At 54.0% G+C, this 16,518-nt stretch overlaps 1 protein-coding gene across 1 annotated transcript; it reads left to right on the top strand.

The window, feature by feature from the left end:
- Positions 1 to 1,349: 1,349 nt before the first annotated feature.
- Positions 1,350 to 6,337, top strand: LOC117063639. Its single transcript, XM_033177440.1, is given in 8 exon segments — positions 1,350 to 1,582; positions 2,151 to 2,255; positions 3,393 to 3,450; positions 3,842 to 3,938; positions 4,674 to 4,771; positions 4,773 to 4,890; positions 5,979 to 6,177; positions 6,307 to 6,337. Coding segments are annotated over 8 exon segments (939 nt in total).
- The last annotated feature ends 10,181 nt before the right edge of the window (positions 6,338 to 16,518 follow it).

Genomic DNA, 16,518 nt, shown 5'->3' with positions numbered 1-16,518 from the left:
CGTGATCAGGAGAGATTCACACAGAATCTGACAGTGGAAGAAGCATTGATTAGGGCAACAGGGCACAGCCAAAGGCTGCTGCATGGACAGAGCAGGGCCATCCACAGGCAAAAGGGCCTCCTCAGATTGCTGACTGGCTCTGTCTATACCTCCACCTAATTACACGTAAATGAGGGGTGGGTTATTCACGAACCTTCTGGAAAGCGGTGTGGAGGTCATGCGGTCCGGGTGACACAGGCTGCTTCCTTTTCAGTGACCAGCATCATTTGGTGCAGCCCTCAGAGTCTCGTGACAACTATCTTGTTCTGCTCAAGAGCCCTGTACGGTCCCCTCTTCTGTGGATGGAAACTGAGGCACAGCAATGACAGCATCAACGAAGTCACCCAGCTCCTGGCCCAGCTGTGCTCTGCGGGAGCCTCCACTTGGGGGCAGAGGCCAAGCAACCCAGCACTTGGAAGCACAGCTCTGGAGCAGCAGCTGAGTTGCGCTATGAGGAGGCGCCAGGCGGCTGTTTATCCATCGGCCGCTTGCAAGTGGCGGGGCGGGTTTACCCTCCTTTTCTGCCCATGATTTGAGCTCTTGGCAAATCAAAGGTTTAAAGATATCAGTTCTTGGAACCACAAAGTAAACACGGCATATTTTCCTAATTCCTTTCACCACGCGAAGCAGTTTATGTGCTAATTGTGTTTATGGAAGAACTCATGGCTGGTTCAAACAAATCTTTATCGTGGAAAGAACGTCTCCCCTGCCGTCAGCTGCTGGTGCTGGTGGGATTGGGGTGCAGCACGGAGCACAGAGGCTGGAGCCGGGTCAAACCGGGAGGCAGGAGTGCAGGTGCACTGCTCTGAAGCTCAGCAGGCCCCACAGCATCTGCTGTGCGTATAGTGGCTGACCCTAAATCATTACTTATCATGGTTCCATCTAAGAGTCCTCCCTGGCAGGATCCCTGCTCCTTAAAAGCACAGTGCAGAGCATCTTAGCCCCGATGGACCACGCATGCCCCAGCTGTGCCTCAGCAAGGAGGGTGAACTCTGGGCCAAGACCCCCTCTCCTGGTACGGGACGCCTGAGCGCGTGTGACTGGGGATGACTGACAAAGTACCCAGCCAGGTTTGTTCTTCCCAGGCTGTCCCAGTGGCTTCTGAATTTTTGGCCCATGTCTTGGGTGTAGAAACTACAAGAGAATTTTAGTGGAGCAGTGTGTTCTTGGCAAGCAAGTTGGATCATCCCACTGAACTTCTGTGACTTTCCTCTTCGCAGTTATGGTTCCAAACCAGAGTTTCCCTAGGAAATAAACCCTGAGGAAATAAACCCTGAGGGGCCGAAAGGACCTGGGGCCATCGAGGGTGGATGGCCATATCCGGGGGCCTCGACGCCAGTGCCGACTCTTCCCTGCACGCTTCCACGTCCACACCAACATTGCAAGGCTGTGTCACTGACCGAAACAGCTACAGTGATGACACACCTGAGGTGAACACAACTCTGGCAGCATCCTGGCCCCTGATGGGGCAAGTGCATGTGGAATCTGGAAACTTCACAGCTGAGCCTACAAAGGTGCTCATGGCACTCAGAAGGGTTTCTGGGTAGCTAAAGCCCAGGCTAATCACAGGTTCAGTGACCCGACAGTGCTTTTAGGACAGTGACACTAGACGGGACGACCAAGCTCTGTGAGTTACACAATGGAGTGAGTTAGACAGTGGGGTGAGTTGCACAGTGATGGGGTGAGTTACACGGTGGGGTGAGTTACACAGTGGTGTGATTTGCACAGTGGGGTGAGTTACACAGTGATGGTGTGATTTGCACAGTGGGGTGAGTTATGCAGTGGGGTGAGTTACACAATGATGGGGTGAGTTACACACTGGGGTGGGTTGCACAATGATGGGTGAGTTACACAGTGGGATGAGTTACACAATGATGGAGTGAGTTACACAATGATGGGGTGAGTTATGCAGTGGTGTGATTTGCACAGTGGGGTGAGTTACCCAATGATGGTGTGATTTGCACAGTGGGGTGAGTTACACAGTGATGGGGTAAGTTACGCACTGGGGTGAATTACGCACTGGGGTGAGTTGCACAGTCAGGTGTTACATGGTGGGGTGAGTTGCACACTGGAGACTTCAGGCTTGCTGCCCCTTGCTCTCCCCCACGCAGATCCAGTGGTAGGAAGTCATTTCAAGCAGCTTGTGAACATTCACAGAAGCAGCTCAGGATCCTGCTGCTTCCGAAAGGGGAGCTGGACAGGTTTCTGCCTCTGATGTGGGGGAGGAGAGAAAACGCCTGAATTTTGGTGCCGCCAGATATATCGTGGATCAAGAAGTCGGTATTATTCCATGCTTCTTCCCGCTGTAAAACAAAATGAGATGTCTAGCGAGAGCCTCGCATTGCCAGTGAAGTCAACCCAGATGTGCAGAAATGAAAAAGAAAATAGCTGGAAAATCTGCCCAGGAGAACAGGGACAGCCAGGAGACACAATGCCAGGGCCGGGGCGCTCCCAGCAGGGCTGGCCTCATGTTGCCTACCGGTGTGAAGGGTCCCCAGTGGGGCATGCAGGACATGCCCCGGGAGGCCCGTCGGGGGGTCAGGCAGGCTCACAGGGGAAGCATCTCAGCCCAGTGGAGCGGCCGTCCACACTCGGAGGAGCCCACCTTGTAAGGCCCTGGGAGTTGAGTGACCCTGAGGGCCCCAAGGCTGGGAGCGGATTCGGAGCTTGCACTCTTTGTCCATAGCCATAGCTGGCTGTGTGGGATTCAAATGGAAAATAGAGGGTTCCAGAAACCACGGTGACCGCAGACAGCCCTTCCATCTGCAGGGCACATCAGGGCTCAGAATGTGCTGTCCGGCTTATCAATCATCACCAAGACCTCAGCAGACTGCGAGGGCCCCACAGAGACAGCAGGCGGGGGCCCGGCCTTGGCAATGCTGCACACGTACTAGACCCCAGTAGTCCTGCCACGGCCATGCCCATCTCAGCTGAGGGCACCGAGGTCTGGAGAAGGTCCTCACTTGCTCAAGGACACACGAGGGGTAGTGTTTCCTGCCTCTCCCAGGGGCCCCTTGATGTCATGTTTGGGTGATGCTTTCGCCAGTGTCTTAGCTGAGCAGATGCCTCAGGGGCCATCATGTAGTTCCGTCATGTCCCCATCCTCCAGCCCACAGAGCCTCCCATGAGAGGCATCCTTCAGCCTGGGTCCCGGAACTGAGAGGCCGTGGAACAGAACTCCAGCTGACCATCACGTGCCTGTAGCGAGAGTGAGAAGCACACACTGTCGCTGGAAGCCCAAGACGCAGGAGCCATTTGTTCCTGCAGCTCAAGCTGGCTGATCCCAAGCCAGGCTCAAGCCTGCCAGCCCAGCCCCAGAGCCACTACTTCTGCCCCACAACCCTGCCCCGCAGGGTGACAGGAAGCGCAGTTCTTATGCATCGTAGAGAGGAGGCGGGTGCAGTCACTGCGGTAACAGGAGTTGATAAGAGCCAGTGGGACTGAAGAGCTGCCTGCTGGGGAACGGCTCTGTGGAATTCCACCCTGGGCACAGCGGGCACACGGGTCACTCTTGGCAGGTGTGGGCACTAATGAGACTTCAGATGCAGCTGCCTACTGGGGCCCAGACATTCCGTGGGGCAGTCGGGGCAGTGCCTCACCCCGACACCAGGCCAGCAGAGACTGGGGGACCCCTTCCTTCCCCAGAGTGGGACCATCAGGATGCCCAAAGCTCCCACCTGGTGGTCACTGATTTCGCACTTTGACCCGTCCTCACTCGAAACGTGAGGTCTCTGTGAAGGCGCAGACACCCTGAGAGTCCCAGCATATGGGGGTGCGGCTGATCTCCTTTCCCTCCTGGCAGGACACCCAGAGCCCTGAGCAGCTGTCGTCCAAGATGGTGGCCCCAGAGCCACCTGGCCAGGCTCCCCACGTTTTCCTGAGCTGGGCTTGCATGGCTGGTAAGAGCCCAGGGTACCCCTCCAGCTCTGCCCTCCCAAATCTGGCTGCCTCCAGCTGTTCCCCATGTCAGCCCTGTGATGGGGAGTTCAGAGCGAGGCTTGGAGGGCGGCCGGGGAGCAGGTTCTGATCTCAACTCTTCCATGCTCTGGGTGAGCAGGGCGGCTGCCTAAGGTCCTGAGGGCCCACAGCAGCTGGTCAGGATCGTTGAGGAGAACGCCTGGAAAGGGTTTCTTGAGTTCTCCGTCCACAATAGGTGCTCGGTAAACGTCAAAGATTTCCCAAATATTTTTATCGCTGCCAAGCTGAAGCATTTAGAAATGCATCAGTTTCACTCCCCCTTGTGGTTGGACTTGGGCCCAGAAGCTGGCGCCCAAAGTGGCTTCACTTGTAGGACCAAGTGTGAGCCCAGCCCAGCCCACAGCTGCCCCGCAGCCCTGCGACCCATTGGGTTATAAGGTGGAGGCCTCGGAGCTTCTGCTAGGAATCCCCACCAGCCCCTGAGTCAACCAGAGGCTCCGGCAGCAATCCCCCCACAGACCCTGGGGCCACGGCCCGAAGCGTGGGTTGAAGGGCCCTTGGCGGAAGCCTGGCCTGCAAATGTGGGCATCCAAGTTCCTCCATCAAAGTGGTCCCATGCTGGAGCGGACGTGACTGCTTCCTCAAACCAGGAAAAGCTGTCTAAAATTCCGCGTGTCACTGCGGGCCTTCCTCTTCCGCCCTCCATTGTCCAGCAGGCATCAGGCCCCAGGCTGGAGGCCACATGCCAGGCTGGCAGGATTTGTCCACTGTGACGCTCAACACCCCCTCAGGCCCTGTGCTGCCCGCCCAGATCTCCCCTGCCTCAGGATGCCCTCCGCACCCTCCGAATTCCCAGCCGCTGCTCTGGGGCCCGCGCGGAGGACTTGGGCCTAGCACCTCGAAGCTCCAAAGAGAACGCAGAGAAACTCACACGCGAAGCAGCATTGAATACATGGGAAAGACACGGACGTGTATTTTCAGGGTCATGTCCAGGTAAACCTCAAGATGTGGCCCTGAGGGGTTTCCTTTTACGGTTTTTACTGCTTTTTAAAAACACTCCTTATTTTCTAAATAGAATGTGACGCCCCACCCTCACCCTGTCCAGGAGGCCCAGCCAGCCCCTCTTCTGTGCCCCCAGACACCCCTGAGAACCCCAGGCACCAGCATTAATATCCTGGAGCCCTGGAGCCCCTGAGTGTGCCAGATACTGAGTGTGCCAGGCCTGAGTGTGTGCCAGGCCCCCAGTGTGCCATGCCCTATGTGTGTTGTGCCCTCAGTGTGCCAGGCACTGAGTGTGCCAGACCCGGAGTGTGCTGTGCCCTGAGTGTGCTGGACCCTGTGTGTGCTGGACCCTGTGTGTGCCGGGCACCGTGTGTGCTGGACTGTGTGTGCGCCAGGCCCTGAGTGTGCAGGACCCTGCGTGTGCTGGGCCTGTGGTTGGCAGGCACTGTGTGTGCCGGACCCTGTGTGTGCCAGGCCCTGAGTGTGTAGGACCCTGAGTGTGCTGGGCCTGTGTGTGCCAGACCCTGTGTATGCCAGGCCCTGAGTGTGCTGTGTCCCGTGTGTGCTGGGCCCTGAGTCTGCCAGGCCCTGAGTATGCCAGGCCCTACAGGCAGCGCCTGCAGATGGAGCTCACAGAGAGGCTAGAGGGGGAAGTCTGCCTAAAGTCTTGTCTGCTGTCTTCATCCTTCAGTGGATGTGGAATTTAATCTGGCAGATACTTACATGGCTGCTGGATGGTAGAATTGTACAAGGTCCACCCCAGTGAGGAGGGAGCCGTGGGGTGAGGTGGGAATGGAGGATGGGGGCTATGGCCCAGTGGACTCCCCGTGTCCACCCCACGTCCACCCAGTAACTCATAAGCCACAAATAGATGTGCCTTGATCTACTTAATGCCTCGTTGCTGGATATTTGGATTGTCTCTTGTTATGCATTTGCCACCCAGAGCCTCATCATTCCTCCTGTCATGACTTTCTGGTGGGAGAGTGGGTCAAAGGTGTGAACTCCTGTATCCACCCCTTGGTTTTGTCAGATTGCTTCCGAGGTTGCCCTCTTTGCTGTGGCTGCCGAGTGCAGAGCGGGGCATTCGAGTGGACAGAGTGGTGCTCGGCTTCCCTGCATCTCCTGGGCCATGTGTGCTGACCTGTGCTCACTGCATTGCTCCTGTGTGCCCTGCACATACGACTGTGTCTTTCCCGTGTATTCAGTGCTGCTTCATGTGTGAGTTTCTCTGTGTTCCAAACCCCAACTACAGTGATTTTACAGATGAACCTTAATAGAAGTGAAATCTATAAGTAGCTATTAATCTTTGTGTCATATTTACTGCAAATATTTCCCCCACTCCACTAGCTTCCAGTTCCGCTTTGTGGTTTGTGACTGACCAGTGCATCCAGTTCCTGCTGCAGCAGCTGCAATGTGCACTGTCCTGCAGGAAGCCCTCGGGGTGGGGTCTGGGGGCTGCGGGAAGCTGAGCAACGAGGTACGGGAATGGGCAGTTTTGTTTTATTTATTTATTTATTTTACTATTTAATGATCTCACCTTATTACACTTTAATTAAAATATCGATCTTTACACAATACACTTGAACTGTGGAATAAAGCAGGACCAGATGTGGATCCTGGAGCTGACAGTCACTTGCCTCCCACCCAGCCGCGTCCTAATTCTCTTTTTGCAAAAGCAACTACTTGTCCCTGTTAAAGCTGTTCCTTCTGGTCATGACTGTTTTATCACAAAATCATATGCCTCTATTTTTGTTGCTTGACTTATCCATTTTTTTAGACATTATCTGTTTATTTCCTGCTGGACAGGCATTTTAGCTCCATCTCCCCTACTTCCACATCCACACTATAATTATATCTCTATTTTTAGTTAAGTTCATAGTTAGTATTTACATTTTCATGACTAAGTTAATATTGCTTATTACTGAGTCAAACAAAGCATGATGGTTATTTTTCATTCCATCAACAGCTTCCCCCTGCCCTTTGCCCACCCTGATAGTTTTGACTTTTTTTTCCTCACAAGACATGCTCGTGTGTGTTCATAGTCTCCTGGCTATCTTCTATCTGCCTTCACCCCCAGTGCTCCATTATGCCAGGGAGTCTCCTCAGGATGAGCCCCATGTGCAGCCTCCATTGTGCCACTCTCTCGGATCCAGTGTGCAGCTCTCCTCCTGGGACTTCCCTCCACAACTTTTCTCAGTTGAGTCCATTATTTGTTGGATCCCAGGTCTTCCTCTTTATTTTCTCCTTCATTTTGCTGGAGCACATCCTCAAGTAACTTCCTTTTTTTTTTTTTTTTTTGAGACGGAGTCTCGCTCTGTCGCCCAGGCTGGAGTGCAGTGACCGGATCCCAGCTCACTGCAAGCTCCTCCTCCCGAGTTTACGCCATTCTCCTGCCTCAGCCTCCCGAGTAGCTGGGACTACAGGCGCCTGCCACCACACCCGGCTAATTTTTTGTATGGTTTTAGTAGAGACGGGGTTTCACCATGTTAGCCAGGATGGTCTCGATCTCCTGACCTTGTGATCCGCCCGTCTCGGCCTCCCAAAGTGCTGGGATTACAGACTTGAGCCACCGCGCCCGGCCCTCAAGTAACTTTCTAAAAGAATTTTAAACAGGTAAATGTTTTGGAAGGTTGAATGCCAGAAAACATCTTTATTCTACCTTCATTCTTGACTCATAATGTTGCTGGAACCAATTTCTAAGTTTGAAATCATTTTTCAGGAGCTAGGAATTGAACTCAAAATTCCAAAATTAGGGTTCTTTTATTTGACATGCTCTCTGACTAGGAAGCAAGCACAACTGCTCCACCGTTACTGGCAAGTTACTGAAAGCAATCCTCTGACAGCAGCTGCAGACCCACAGCCACACAGAATTTTCCTTTTTAAACACGGTGCTCACCATTAGGATGCTCTAATTTCTCCATTTGTAAAATGAAGATTCTCTCTCAACTTTTGGTTTCAGCTTTTGGTCTGGCACGTTTGGTAAGCTGCAAGTGATCTTTGACTGAAAATCAGTCATGTGTTGTTTCACCAGCGCCCTGCACCCGGAGATCTAGGGCCCTCAATCCTTCTTCCGTTGCTCTCAGCGCAGGGGCAAAATCTCACCCAACCCGCTGCAGGGAAAGGCAGCGGCCGCACGCCTCTGAGAGCAGGGAGGCAGCAAGCGCTGACTGGGGGCTCACAGGGGTCCCGCCCATAAAGCACACCACAGCCAGGGCTCACCCCACACACATTCTCTCATTCAGTCCCGGAGGCAGAAAGGCCAACATCAGGGTGCTAGCATGGCTGGCGTCTGGTGAGACTCTTCCCGGTTTGCAGACCGTTGCTATAGTATTGTGATAATAATAAAATATAGATTTGGTCTTTATCCCAGATTCCCAACACCAGAGCTTCTCAGAGCCCTGGAACCTCTCGAGTGGTGAGCGTGTCTTTCATGTGCTGACGAGAGGATGGAGCTGGTGACCCTTGGGCAGCTCCAGGAAGGGACTGCTCCCCAGAAAGACCAAGGCAGGACTGACAGGTGAGAACTTTCAGATCCACCCCAATGTTCAGGAAGTGAGAGGGGAGAGAGGACAGGAGCTGGAGATGGAACTGATTACCGATGGCCAAGAATTTAATCAATTATTCTGTTAATGAAAAACCAAACTCTGTAAAATATTTTAAAGAGGTTTATTCTGACCCCTAATACAGGTGACCACAGTTCAGAGATAATACAAACCCAAGAAGCCTAGAGTGAATGTTCCTGAGGTGTCTGGATTACAGTCTGGTTTTATGAACTTTAGGGGACAGGCATTACAGGCGGACGAGGTATATATTCGTTCGGCTTGAACACGTGGGATATCTGGAAGCAGGCCTTATTGGTTATAGGTGGATTCAGAGATTGGTTAAAGGAGCAAAGCTTTATCTAAAACCTGGAGTCAGTGATGAGGACATCTGCACCTGACACATGAGGCAGGAGTGACCAGCAGGGTGCGTGACTTGACTTAACCCTCGTCTGACGTGGTCTTGGGTCCTGTTCGTAACTGAGACTCTCACTGCCACGGTCAGTTCTGTCTCTGATCTCCGTTTTGACATTAATGCCTAAACTCCAAAGGGAGTGGGGATAGCCAGGTGTCCAACCTCCCTTCCCATTGTGGCTAGGAACTATCTTCCAGGTTTCTCTGGGGTCCCCTTGGCCAAGAGGGGGTCCATGCAGTCACTGGGGGCCTTAGGACGCCATTTTTGTTGCCTATATTGGGGCTCAGAAGATCATACTCCAAAATGAGGGCCTCAGCAGCAGCCTCCTGTTTTGTTTTTTCTAAGACCACCAGATAGGGCACAAAAGAACCAGCGACTAGGCAAGTGTAGGAGCAAAACTGCAAGTTTATTTTGGTCACCTAAGGTGTGGGGAAGAGGTCTTTCGGCCTCCGGCAAAGAAGGCCCACAGAGTCCCCCCGTGGGGCTCTCGGACGGCGTTCCTGGAGTCCTGACATCCCGACAGGAGTGGAGGACTGAGGAAGGCCGTGCAGTGGCGTCTGTCCGCGGCGGCTTTTCTAGGAGTGGGAGGGCAATAGGCGGGGCACGGGCGTGTCGGGGGCGTTCCGCAGGTGCGACCAGGTAAATCTTGGTCTCTTCGGATTGACATCACCTGGCGCATGCCCAGTTGGTCTGCACCTTCCTGGGTCGCCGGCTGCATTTTCGCGGGCGCGGGAAAAGTTGGGGGGGGGATGAAGAACCCGGAAGTGCGCCATCTTGCCTCCGTTCGTCCAAACAGCTCCAAAGCAAGTTTCTCTCTGAGCTTCTCCCACCTCTGTCTCTCAGAACCACTCTCACTCAAGGTGCCACAGAAACGGGAATCCTTCTTCCCCACAGTGGGTCCTAGAAACCAGAACCCCTTTCCCCAAAGCCAGCCAAACAACCAAAAATTAGGGCTCTCATTTTCCCTGTGCCTCTGTGTCTACAAACTGGCCATAAAGAAATGGTCTGACCTCCCTGGCTTGGCCGTAGCTCCTAAGACCCCCATTCCAGAGAGGGTCCCACCCATACCCAGAAGGAGACAGCGCCGCTCAGAGAGGCCAAGGAGAATCCAGACATACAGGCCAGGCTGGGTTTTCCCACTCAGTCCATTAGCATCAGATCCAGCTAAGCATCCAATCCTATTTCTACAAGGCTGCCCATACTTCATCGAACCTAAGCATAAAAATGAGCAATTGTTCTGAAGGCTCTCTTGTATACACATTAATTTGTGTGCTTTTTCTCCAGTTAATCTGCCTTTTGTGAGCTGACTTTTCAGCGAACCTTCATAAGGCTGAGCAGAAAAGCTCTCCCTTGGCCCCACACCTACATAATGGAACCTCCATAGACATCCTAAATGACGGGATTCCAAGAATCCCAGGGTGGTGAACTCATCCAGATGCCGGGAGGGAGAACGGTGCACTGTGACCCAGGTGGTGAGTCTCAGAACTGAATGGAATTCCAGCTGGCGTCCAAAGAGTTGGAAAACTGGGCGGTGTGGGAAATAAAAACCTGATAGGATTGGTGTCATGAGAGAAACAGGTACCCTTTAGCCACCTTCTGTGTTTCCTCATGAGAAAAGAAAGTCATGTTTATCTGAGGGCTGTGAGTCCTTTTAAATTATCAGACCCAAGGCGTTAAGATGAGGCAGCCGTCATGTCCCATCCGCCCTGCCTATTCAAGCTGCATATTCATCTCTGGAAACTGCTTGCTGTTGCCTCAAGAGGCTATAAATTAATCGAACAATACTATACGGGACACAATAACCCACACCCTACAGCTTAACAATATATAGCCCATCAATAGCTTATTTTTTTTGAGACAGAGTCTTGCTCTGTCCCCCAGGCTGGAGTGCAGTGGTGTGGTCTCAGCTCACTGCAACCTCTGCCTCCCAGATTCAAGTGAGTTTCGTGCCTCAGCCTCCCATGTAGCTGGGATTACAGGCACACGCCACCACGCCCGGATAATTTTTTGTATTTTTAGTAGAGACAGGGTTTCACCATGTTGGCCGGGCTGGTCTCAAACTCCTCACCTCAAATGATCCGCCTGCCTCGGCCTCCCAAAGTGCTGGGATTACAGGTGTGACAACACCCAGCCCAGTTTATGTTATTTTAATGTAAATTCTTGGTAAACAACTCAGGACCTGCCTCTTCTCCCCTGAGTCCTGAATAACCTTTTCTGCCCTTGTCTCCTTCCCACCCACCACCCTGAAAGCTGCTCCCGCCCCTGCCCGGACTGCAGGTGCTCCCAGGCTGTGTCCTCGGCCTGTCTCTTCTCTCCAGCCCTCTCTCATGGCAATCCCACCTGACTACTCCAGTGGCCTCCTGGGTGTCCTGCAATGGCCTTGTCACTGGTGTCACTCCTCCAGGCCTTCTCAGGTAATTCCAGATACACAAACGCTCTCCCAACAAGCCATATTCTCACCACTGCAAAGCATTTCCAAGCATCTCCGCTCCCTCTGCATAAGCAACACGGCCCAGCCACCCGAGCCCTCGTTGCCACCCACCACTGGGCATCAGCTTCCACTCCCGTCTCGTGTCTTCTGGTCCAGCCCGTGGTGAGCTCCAGCCAAGCATCGCCTGCTAGGCCTCTGGTCTTTACCTGTTCTGTTCCCTCTGCCTGGAGTTTTTTTAAGTAGAAAAAGGCGAGAATCTGGAGTGGGAATGTAAAACGGTGTGGCTGCTGCGGAAAACACTTTGGGGGTTCCTGAAAAAGGTTAGGCAGACACTTGGCATGGGACTCGGCATTCGCCTCTTAAGCACACACCCGGCGGAAACGACACCATCCCCTCAGAAACGCACACACAGACGCTCGCAGCTACGTCCTTCCTAACAGCTGGAAGGCAGACGCTGGGAACAGGCCTCCCAAAATCTGGCCATAAACTGGCCCCCAAACTGGCCATAAAGAACATCTCTACAGCACGGTGACACGTTCATGACGGCCATGACGCCCATGCTGGAAGGTTGTGGGTTTACCGGAATGAGGGCAGGGAACACCTGACCCACCCAGGGCGGAAAACCGCTTGAAGGCGTTCTTAAACCACAAACAATAGAACCAGCGATCTGTGCCTTAAGGACACGCTCCTCCTGCAAATAACTAGCCCAACCCATCCCTTTTTTTCGGCCCATCCCTTTATACTTTTAGTAAATACTTTTAGTAAATCTATAATCTATAGAAACAATGCCTATCACTGGCTTGCTGTTAATAAAAATATGTGGGTAAATCTCTGTTCGAGGCTCTCAGCTCTGAAGGCTGTCAGCCCCGATTTCCCACTCCACACCTCTACATTTCTGTGTGTGTGTCTTTAATTCCTCTGGCACCGCTGGGTTAGGGTCTCCCCAGCCGAGCTGGTCTTGGCAGGCGGAGATGACCGGGCGTCCCCCACTGGTGAAGGGATTAACAAACGGTGGCTGGTCCCTGGGGTGGGACATTATGCATCTGTGAACAGACGTGAGATGCGGATACACGGCACCGCTTGGATGAGCCTTGGAATGCAGCTTCCACCGAAAGGAGTGAGACACAAACGTTTGCACACTGCGTGGTTCCTTTTATATGAAATATCCAAGACAGACAAATCCATAGAGACAGAAAGCAGATGTGTGGTTTCCAGAGGATGGGGAAGGAATGAGGAGTGATTACTTAATGGGGATGAGGTGTTGTTCTGGAGGGACGAAAATGTTCTGAAACTGGAGAAGCAGAGGCTGCACAATGTTGTGAATCCAGCAAATGCCGACGAAGTATATGCTTTAAAATGGCTGCTAAGTGAATTTCACCTCCATAAAAGGTGTGTGTTAGAGGGTTATGCCTACCAGTGAACCTACCTATACATGTGCAGTGTCACATTACTGAGACGATTCTGTTTAGAGCAAAGCCGCCGGCCTCCCACGTCCCTTTCCAGCCTGTCTTCTTAGGCACCTGCCTCCCACATCCGTTTCCAGCTTTGTCTCCTTGTATGCAGCCCTCTCAGGGCTTTTGAGGCCATGTCAGCCCAGAGGCCAAAGGTGCTGGGAGATCCTGTCTTGCACCCTTTCCCGAGAGCTCTGAGGGGCACCTGCCATCTCTAGCTGTGCCTTCTCTGTGCCCTTCAGCTCTGGAGCAAGGTCAGATCTTGGATCTGGGGCCACTACCAGCTGTTTCAGGCTTGCAAAGTTCTGGCTGACAAAATACGGCTCTGCTTCCCTGTGGAGGAAAACATTGGCCCCAGTGGGTCGTCTTCACCAACAGGGACAGCAGTCCCTTGAGTGCAGCCCTGGACTCGGGGAGGTCTGGTCAGTGAAACTCTTAGCAAGGTGCTCAGGGGATGGGCACCTTCATGTGTGGGACAGGCTGCTTGCTGGGACGCTGCTCCCGGCCCCCACCTGGTGCACCCACCAGGCCTGTGGGGCAGCCGGCAAAGTTCCGCCTGCTGCAGCTGAGGCTGCTCTGGACGGCCAATCCAGGTGCCCCCACCCTCTCTCCACCCTCCTTTCCGTCCTCAGGTTTGTATTTCTTAGGTCTGGCACTTCAACTGCAAAGTACAAGTCCCGGGCTGTGTCCTCCTGCTCTGCTGAAGGCCGCATGGATGCCTGGAAGGTAGGGTCGGCCCCGTCCCGTGCTCCACACACCCAACTGCTCTGACGGAGTGCCGGTCTACACAGGGAACCTCCGGTGGGGAGTGAGCCTTGCCGGCCCGACGCATGGCAGTGGTTCCTGCTCCAATAAGACCAAGAAGAATGAATAACTGTGACTACGTTAGAAGGTTTGGCTGGAACTGAATTCACCAGCGTTTCCAGCTCCTGAAGCCAAGTGCGGTGTCACCTCACTCCTGGCAGACGGGCTGCCAGTCGGAGGACGATTTTTCACTGCCAGGGTCGCTCTGTGGACCGTGGACGGACCAAGGTGCTCTCCAAACCCAACTCTGTCAAGATCCGGGGAAGATTCTCCAGAGAGTCTCTTGGAAACATGTGCGTGTGGCCCCTGGCGACATGAGGATGCAGTTGCCTGCCTTACGCAATGCTCGGGCCGGTTTTCCCTGAGAGAGGAATGCTGCCCATCCGCTGTGGTAGCCCACAAAACTCCATGGACCTGCTTGGAGGGAAACGCATCGCGTCCTCCTGATGTTTTGAAATGTTCAAGTATTTGAAAGGGAAATGGAATTTCTGTTTATTCTTTTCAGTGACAATTATTCATTGCATCTTCCTGGCCGGAGGCCGTTCAGCACCACTACAGATCCGGCCAGGGTCCCCAGGAGCCCCGGCCCCTGCACAGCCAAGGCCAAGAAGCTCCCATCGTGGAGGGGGCGTGTTCTGGACCTGTGAGGCCGGGGGCCCGTTTTTGTGCCTCCTTAAAGGGATGAGCCAGAGAAGAAAGGAGAAGAAAGTCTTCGCAGAGCCTCTGCCCCAGGAGGGGCGGGGCTGCGCAGGGCGCCTGTGGAGGCCGTAGCCAGGCAGGTGGGGAGGCTCACAGACAGGCCAGAGGCTTCCCTGGAAACCGACACCCTAGGGCAGGTCCAGCTCCTGGATGGTTGCAGGTGAAGAAACGCCAGGCCCAAGGGTCCTGGGAGAGAGAGGGGAGCAGGGCCCAGGAGGAGGTGCAGGTTCCGAGGGACTGCAACGGCCGCCATCCTCCCACGCCCCATGAGTGCAGGGATCTCGGGACTCGCTGCACCACCAGTGAGCCCAGGGCAGGCTGTTGACCGTCCCTTGGCCTAGTTTCCTCATCTGTAAAATGGAAACAAAAGCATGTCCACCTCACCAGGGGTCACAGTCACACGTGCTGACGTGGAGGAGGATTGATGCGCCCTCCTGAGTGCTGCCTTGTCCCGCTGTAAACCAGGAGGCCTGGCTCTCTGCCTTCCGGGAAGGTCTGTTTCTAATCCTGTACTGGGTCTGCATGGCTCCATGGCCTCAGAGGCTGACACTGAGTGTGGTGTCCCTGGGTCACCGTGCCCCTCAGTTTCGTCCAGCAGGAGAAAAGGCTGCCTGCCAAGGAGAAGGCTGTGAGCTTGGCGGGGGAGAACTTAGGCTCTGTGCCTTTGGGAGGCTGGGATTTAGGTCACGGCTGGGAAGCTAAATCCTGACTGCACTGGCCAGAACCGACCGGCTCCAGCAGCCAGATACTCCGCCAAGTGAGGAGGTAATAACCGCCGCGGCCTGGGAGAGAAGCTGGCACAGCTGAGCACGTTGTGTGGTGTGGAGGCACCATCATGCATTTGACACTCACCTATTGACAGACGCTGGGGCTGTTCCCAGGTTTTCGCTGTTCCAAATAAAGCTGCTATGATCATTTGTGTGACTATACATTTTAATTTCTCTGGGATACATGCCCAGGTGTACAATTGCTGGGTCATAATGGCAGGTATGTGTTTGACTTTTTCTGAAACTACCAGACACACAGGATGGACGGAGATGAGTCGGATGCAGGGGCAAGCGCGTGGGGCCAAAATTAGAAGAAGGGGTCTTGTAATTTTCCTTTTAAAAATCACTTTCAAATGAAGGAAATAGACCCACACATACCTGGTAAATTACTTTTCAACCAAGGTGCCAAGACAACTCAATGGGAAAAGAAAGATGGTGTGTGCTGTGGGCTAATTGGCTACAGTGAATCAAACTGCTCTCCAAACAGTGGACTGTGGGCGAGTGCTCGGGGAAGCCGTTCAATGGTAACCCTCACCACGCCACCTGGGCCCCACTGCTGGGCTCCACGCACACGCACTGGAAAACCAGCCCTGAGCGTGTCGCTAGGGAGATGTGCTGAGCCACCCGGATGGGGTCACACAGGAACTCAGCCAGCACCCCTACCGGGCCCCACTGGGTAGATGCCCCAGTTATGGTCTCCAGAATCCAGCCAGGAGGGAACATAGTCTGAAGAGAACCAAGTTCTAAATGGGCTCTGGGAAGGGGCCGTCCTTGCGCCCGGAGTGAGGACGCGGTATTGGCCCCGTGGGGAGCTGACCGGCTACGGGGAAATATTTTTGAGGAAATCCTGGCCTTCTTCCCTTCCGTTCCCACTGGCTCAAAGGAGCCAAGGCATTCCTCCCTCTGCTGGGCAAGTCCTCCACTTTGCTTCGGACATTACAAGCCACTTCAGGCCCTTCCTCCCATCACAGCCCCGGGGGGAAACAGTTTCCTGGCCAGTGGCGAGAGGGCCTGGGCTGGCCGCCTTCCTGAGGCCTCAGCCTCCCTGGGATGGGGCTTGGTCCCTGCGGCTGCGGCAGTGACTTGGCCCCCAGCGCCCTTCAGTTCTGTAGAGAAAGGCGGAAAACAGCTCTCGAAGGACTGCAGGGGTGCAGGGGCCCCTGGCCCTGACCGCTGCTTCTCCGGCAAGCCTGGCCCCTCGTGCTATTAACCGAGAAAAGCTTGGCCTCTTTGCTTCCTGCTGTGAAGCGCTGGCCCTGGTGGAAGCCAGAACAAACAGAGCCCGGGGTGGCTGCTGCGGGGCTGAGCTTGGCTGGGCTGAGCCAACTCCTGATTCTACCAACCCTGGCTTTTGTGGGATTTCAAATTGTCCCCTTAAATATCTCCCAGAAAACCAAAATTCCTCCTGTTTAATGAGGAAAGGGATTGGGAGAAGGGGTCTCCTGACTTCTCC

Source organism: Trachypithecus francoisi, unplaced genomic scaffold, assembly GCF_009764315.1.
Source record: "Trachypithecus francoisi isolate TF-2019V2 unplaced genomic scaffold, Tfra_2.0 Lachesis_group18, whole genome shotgun sequence".
Taxonomy (NCBI): domain Eukaryota; kingdom Metazoa; phylum Chordata; class Mammalia; order Primates; family Cercopithecidae; genus Trachypithecus; species Trachypithecus francoisi.
The sequence above is the reverse complement of the archived record's forward strand: the minus strand, read 5'-3'. Positions and strand labels throughout refer to the sequence as shown.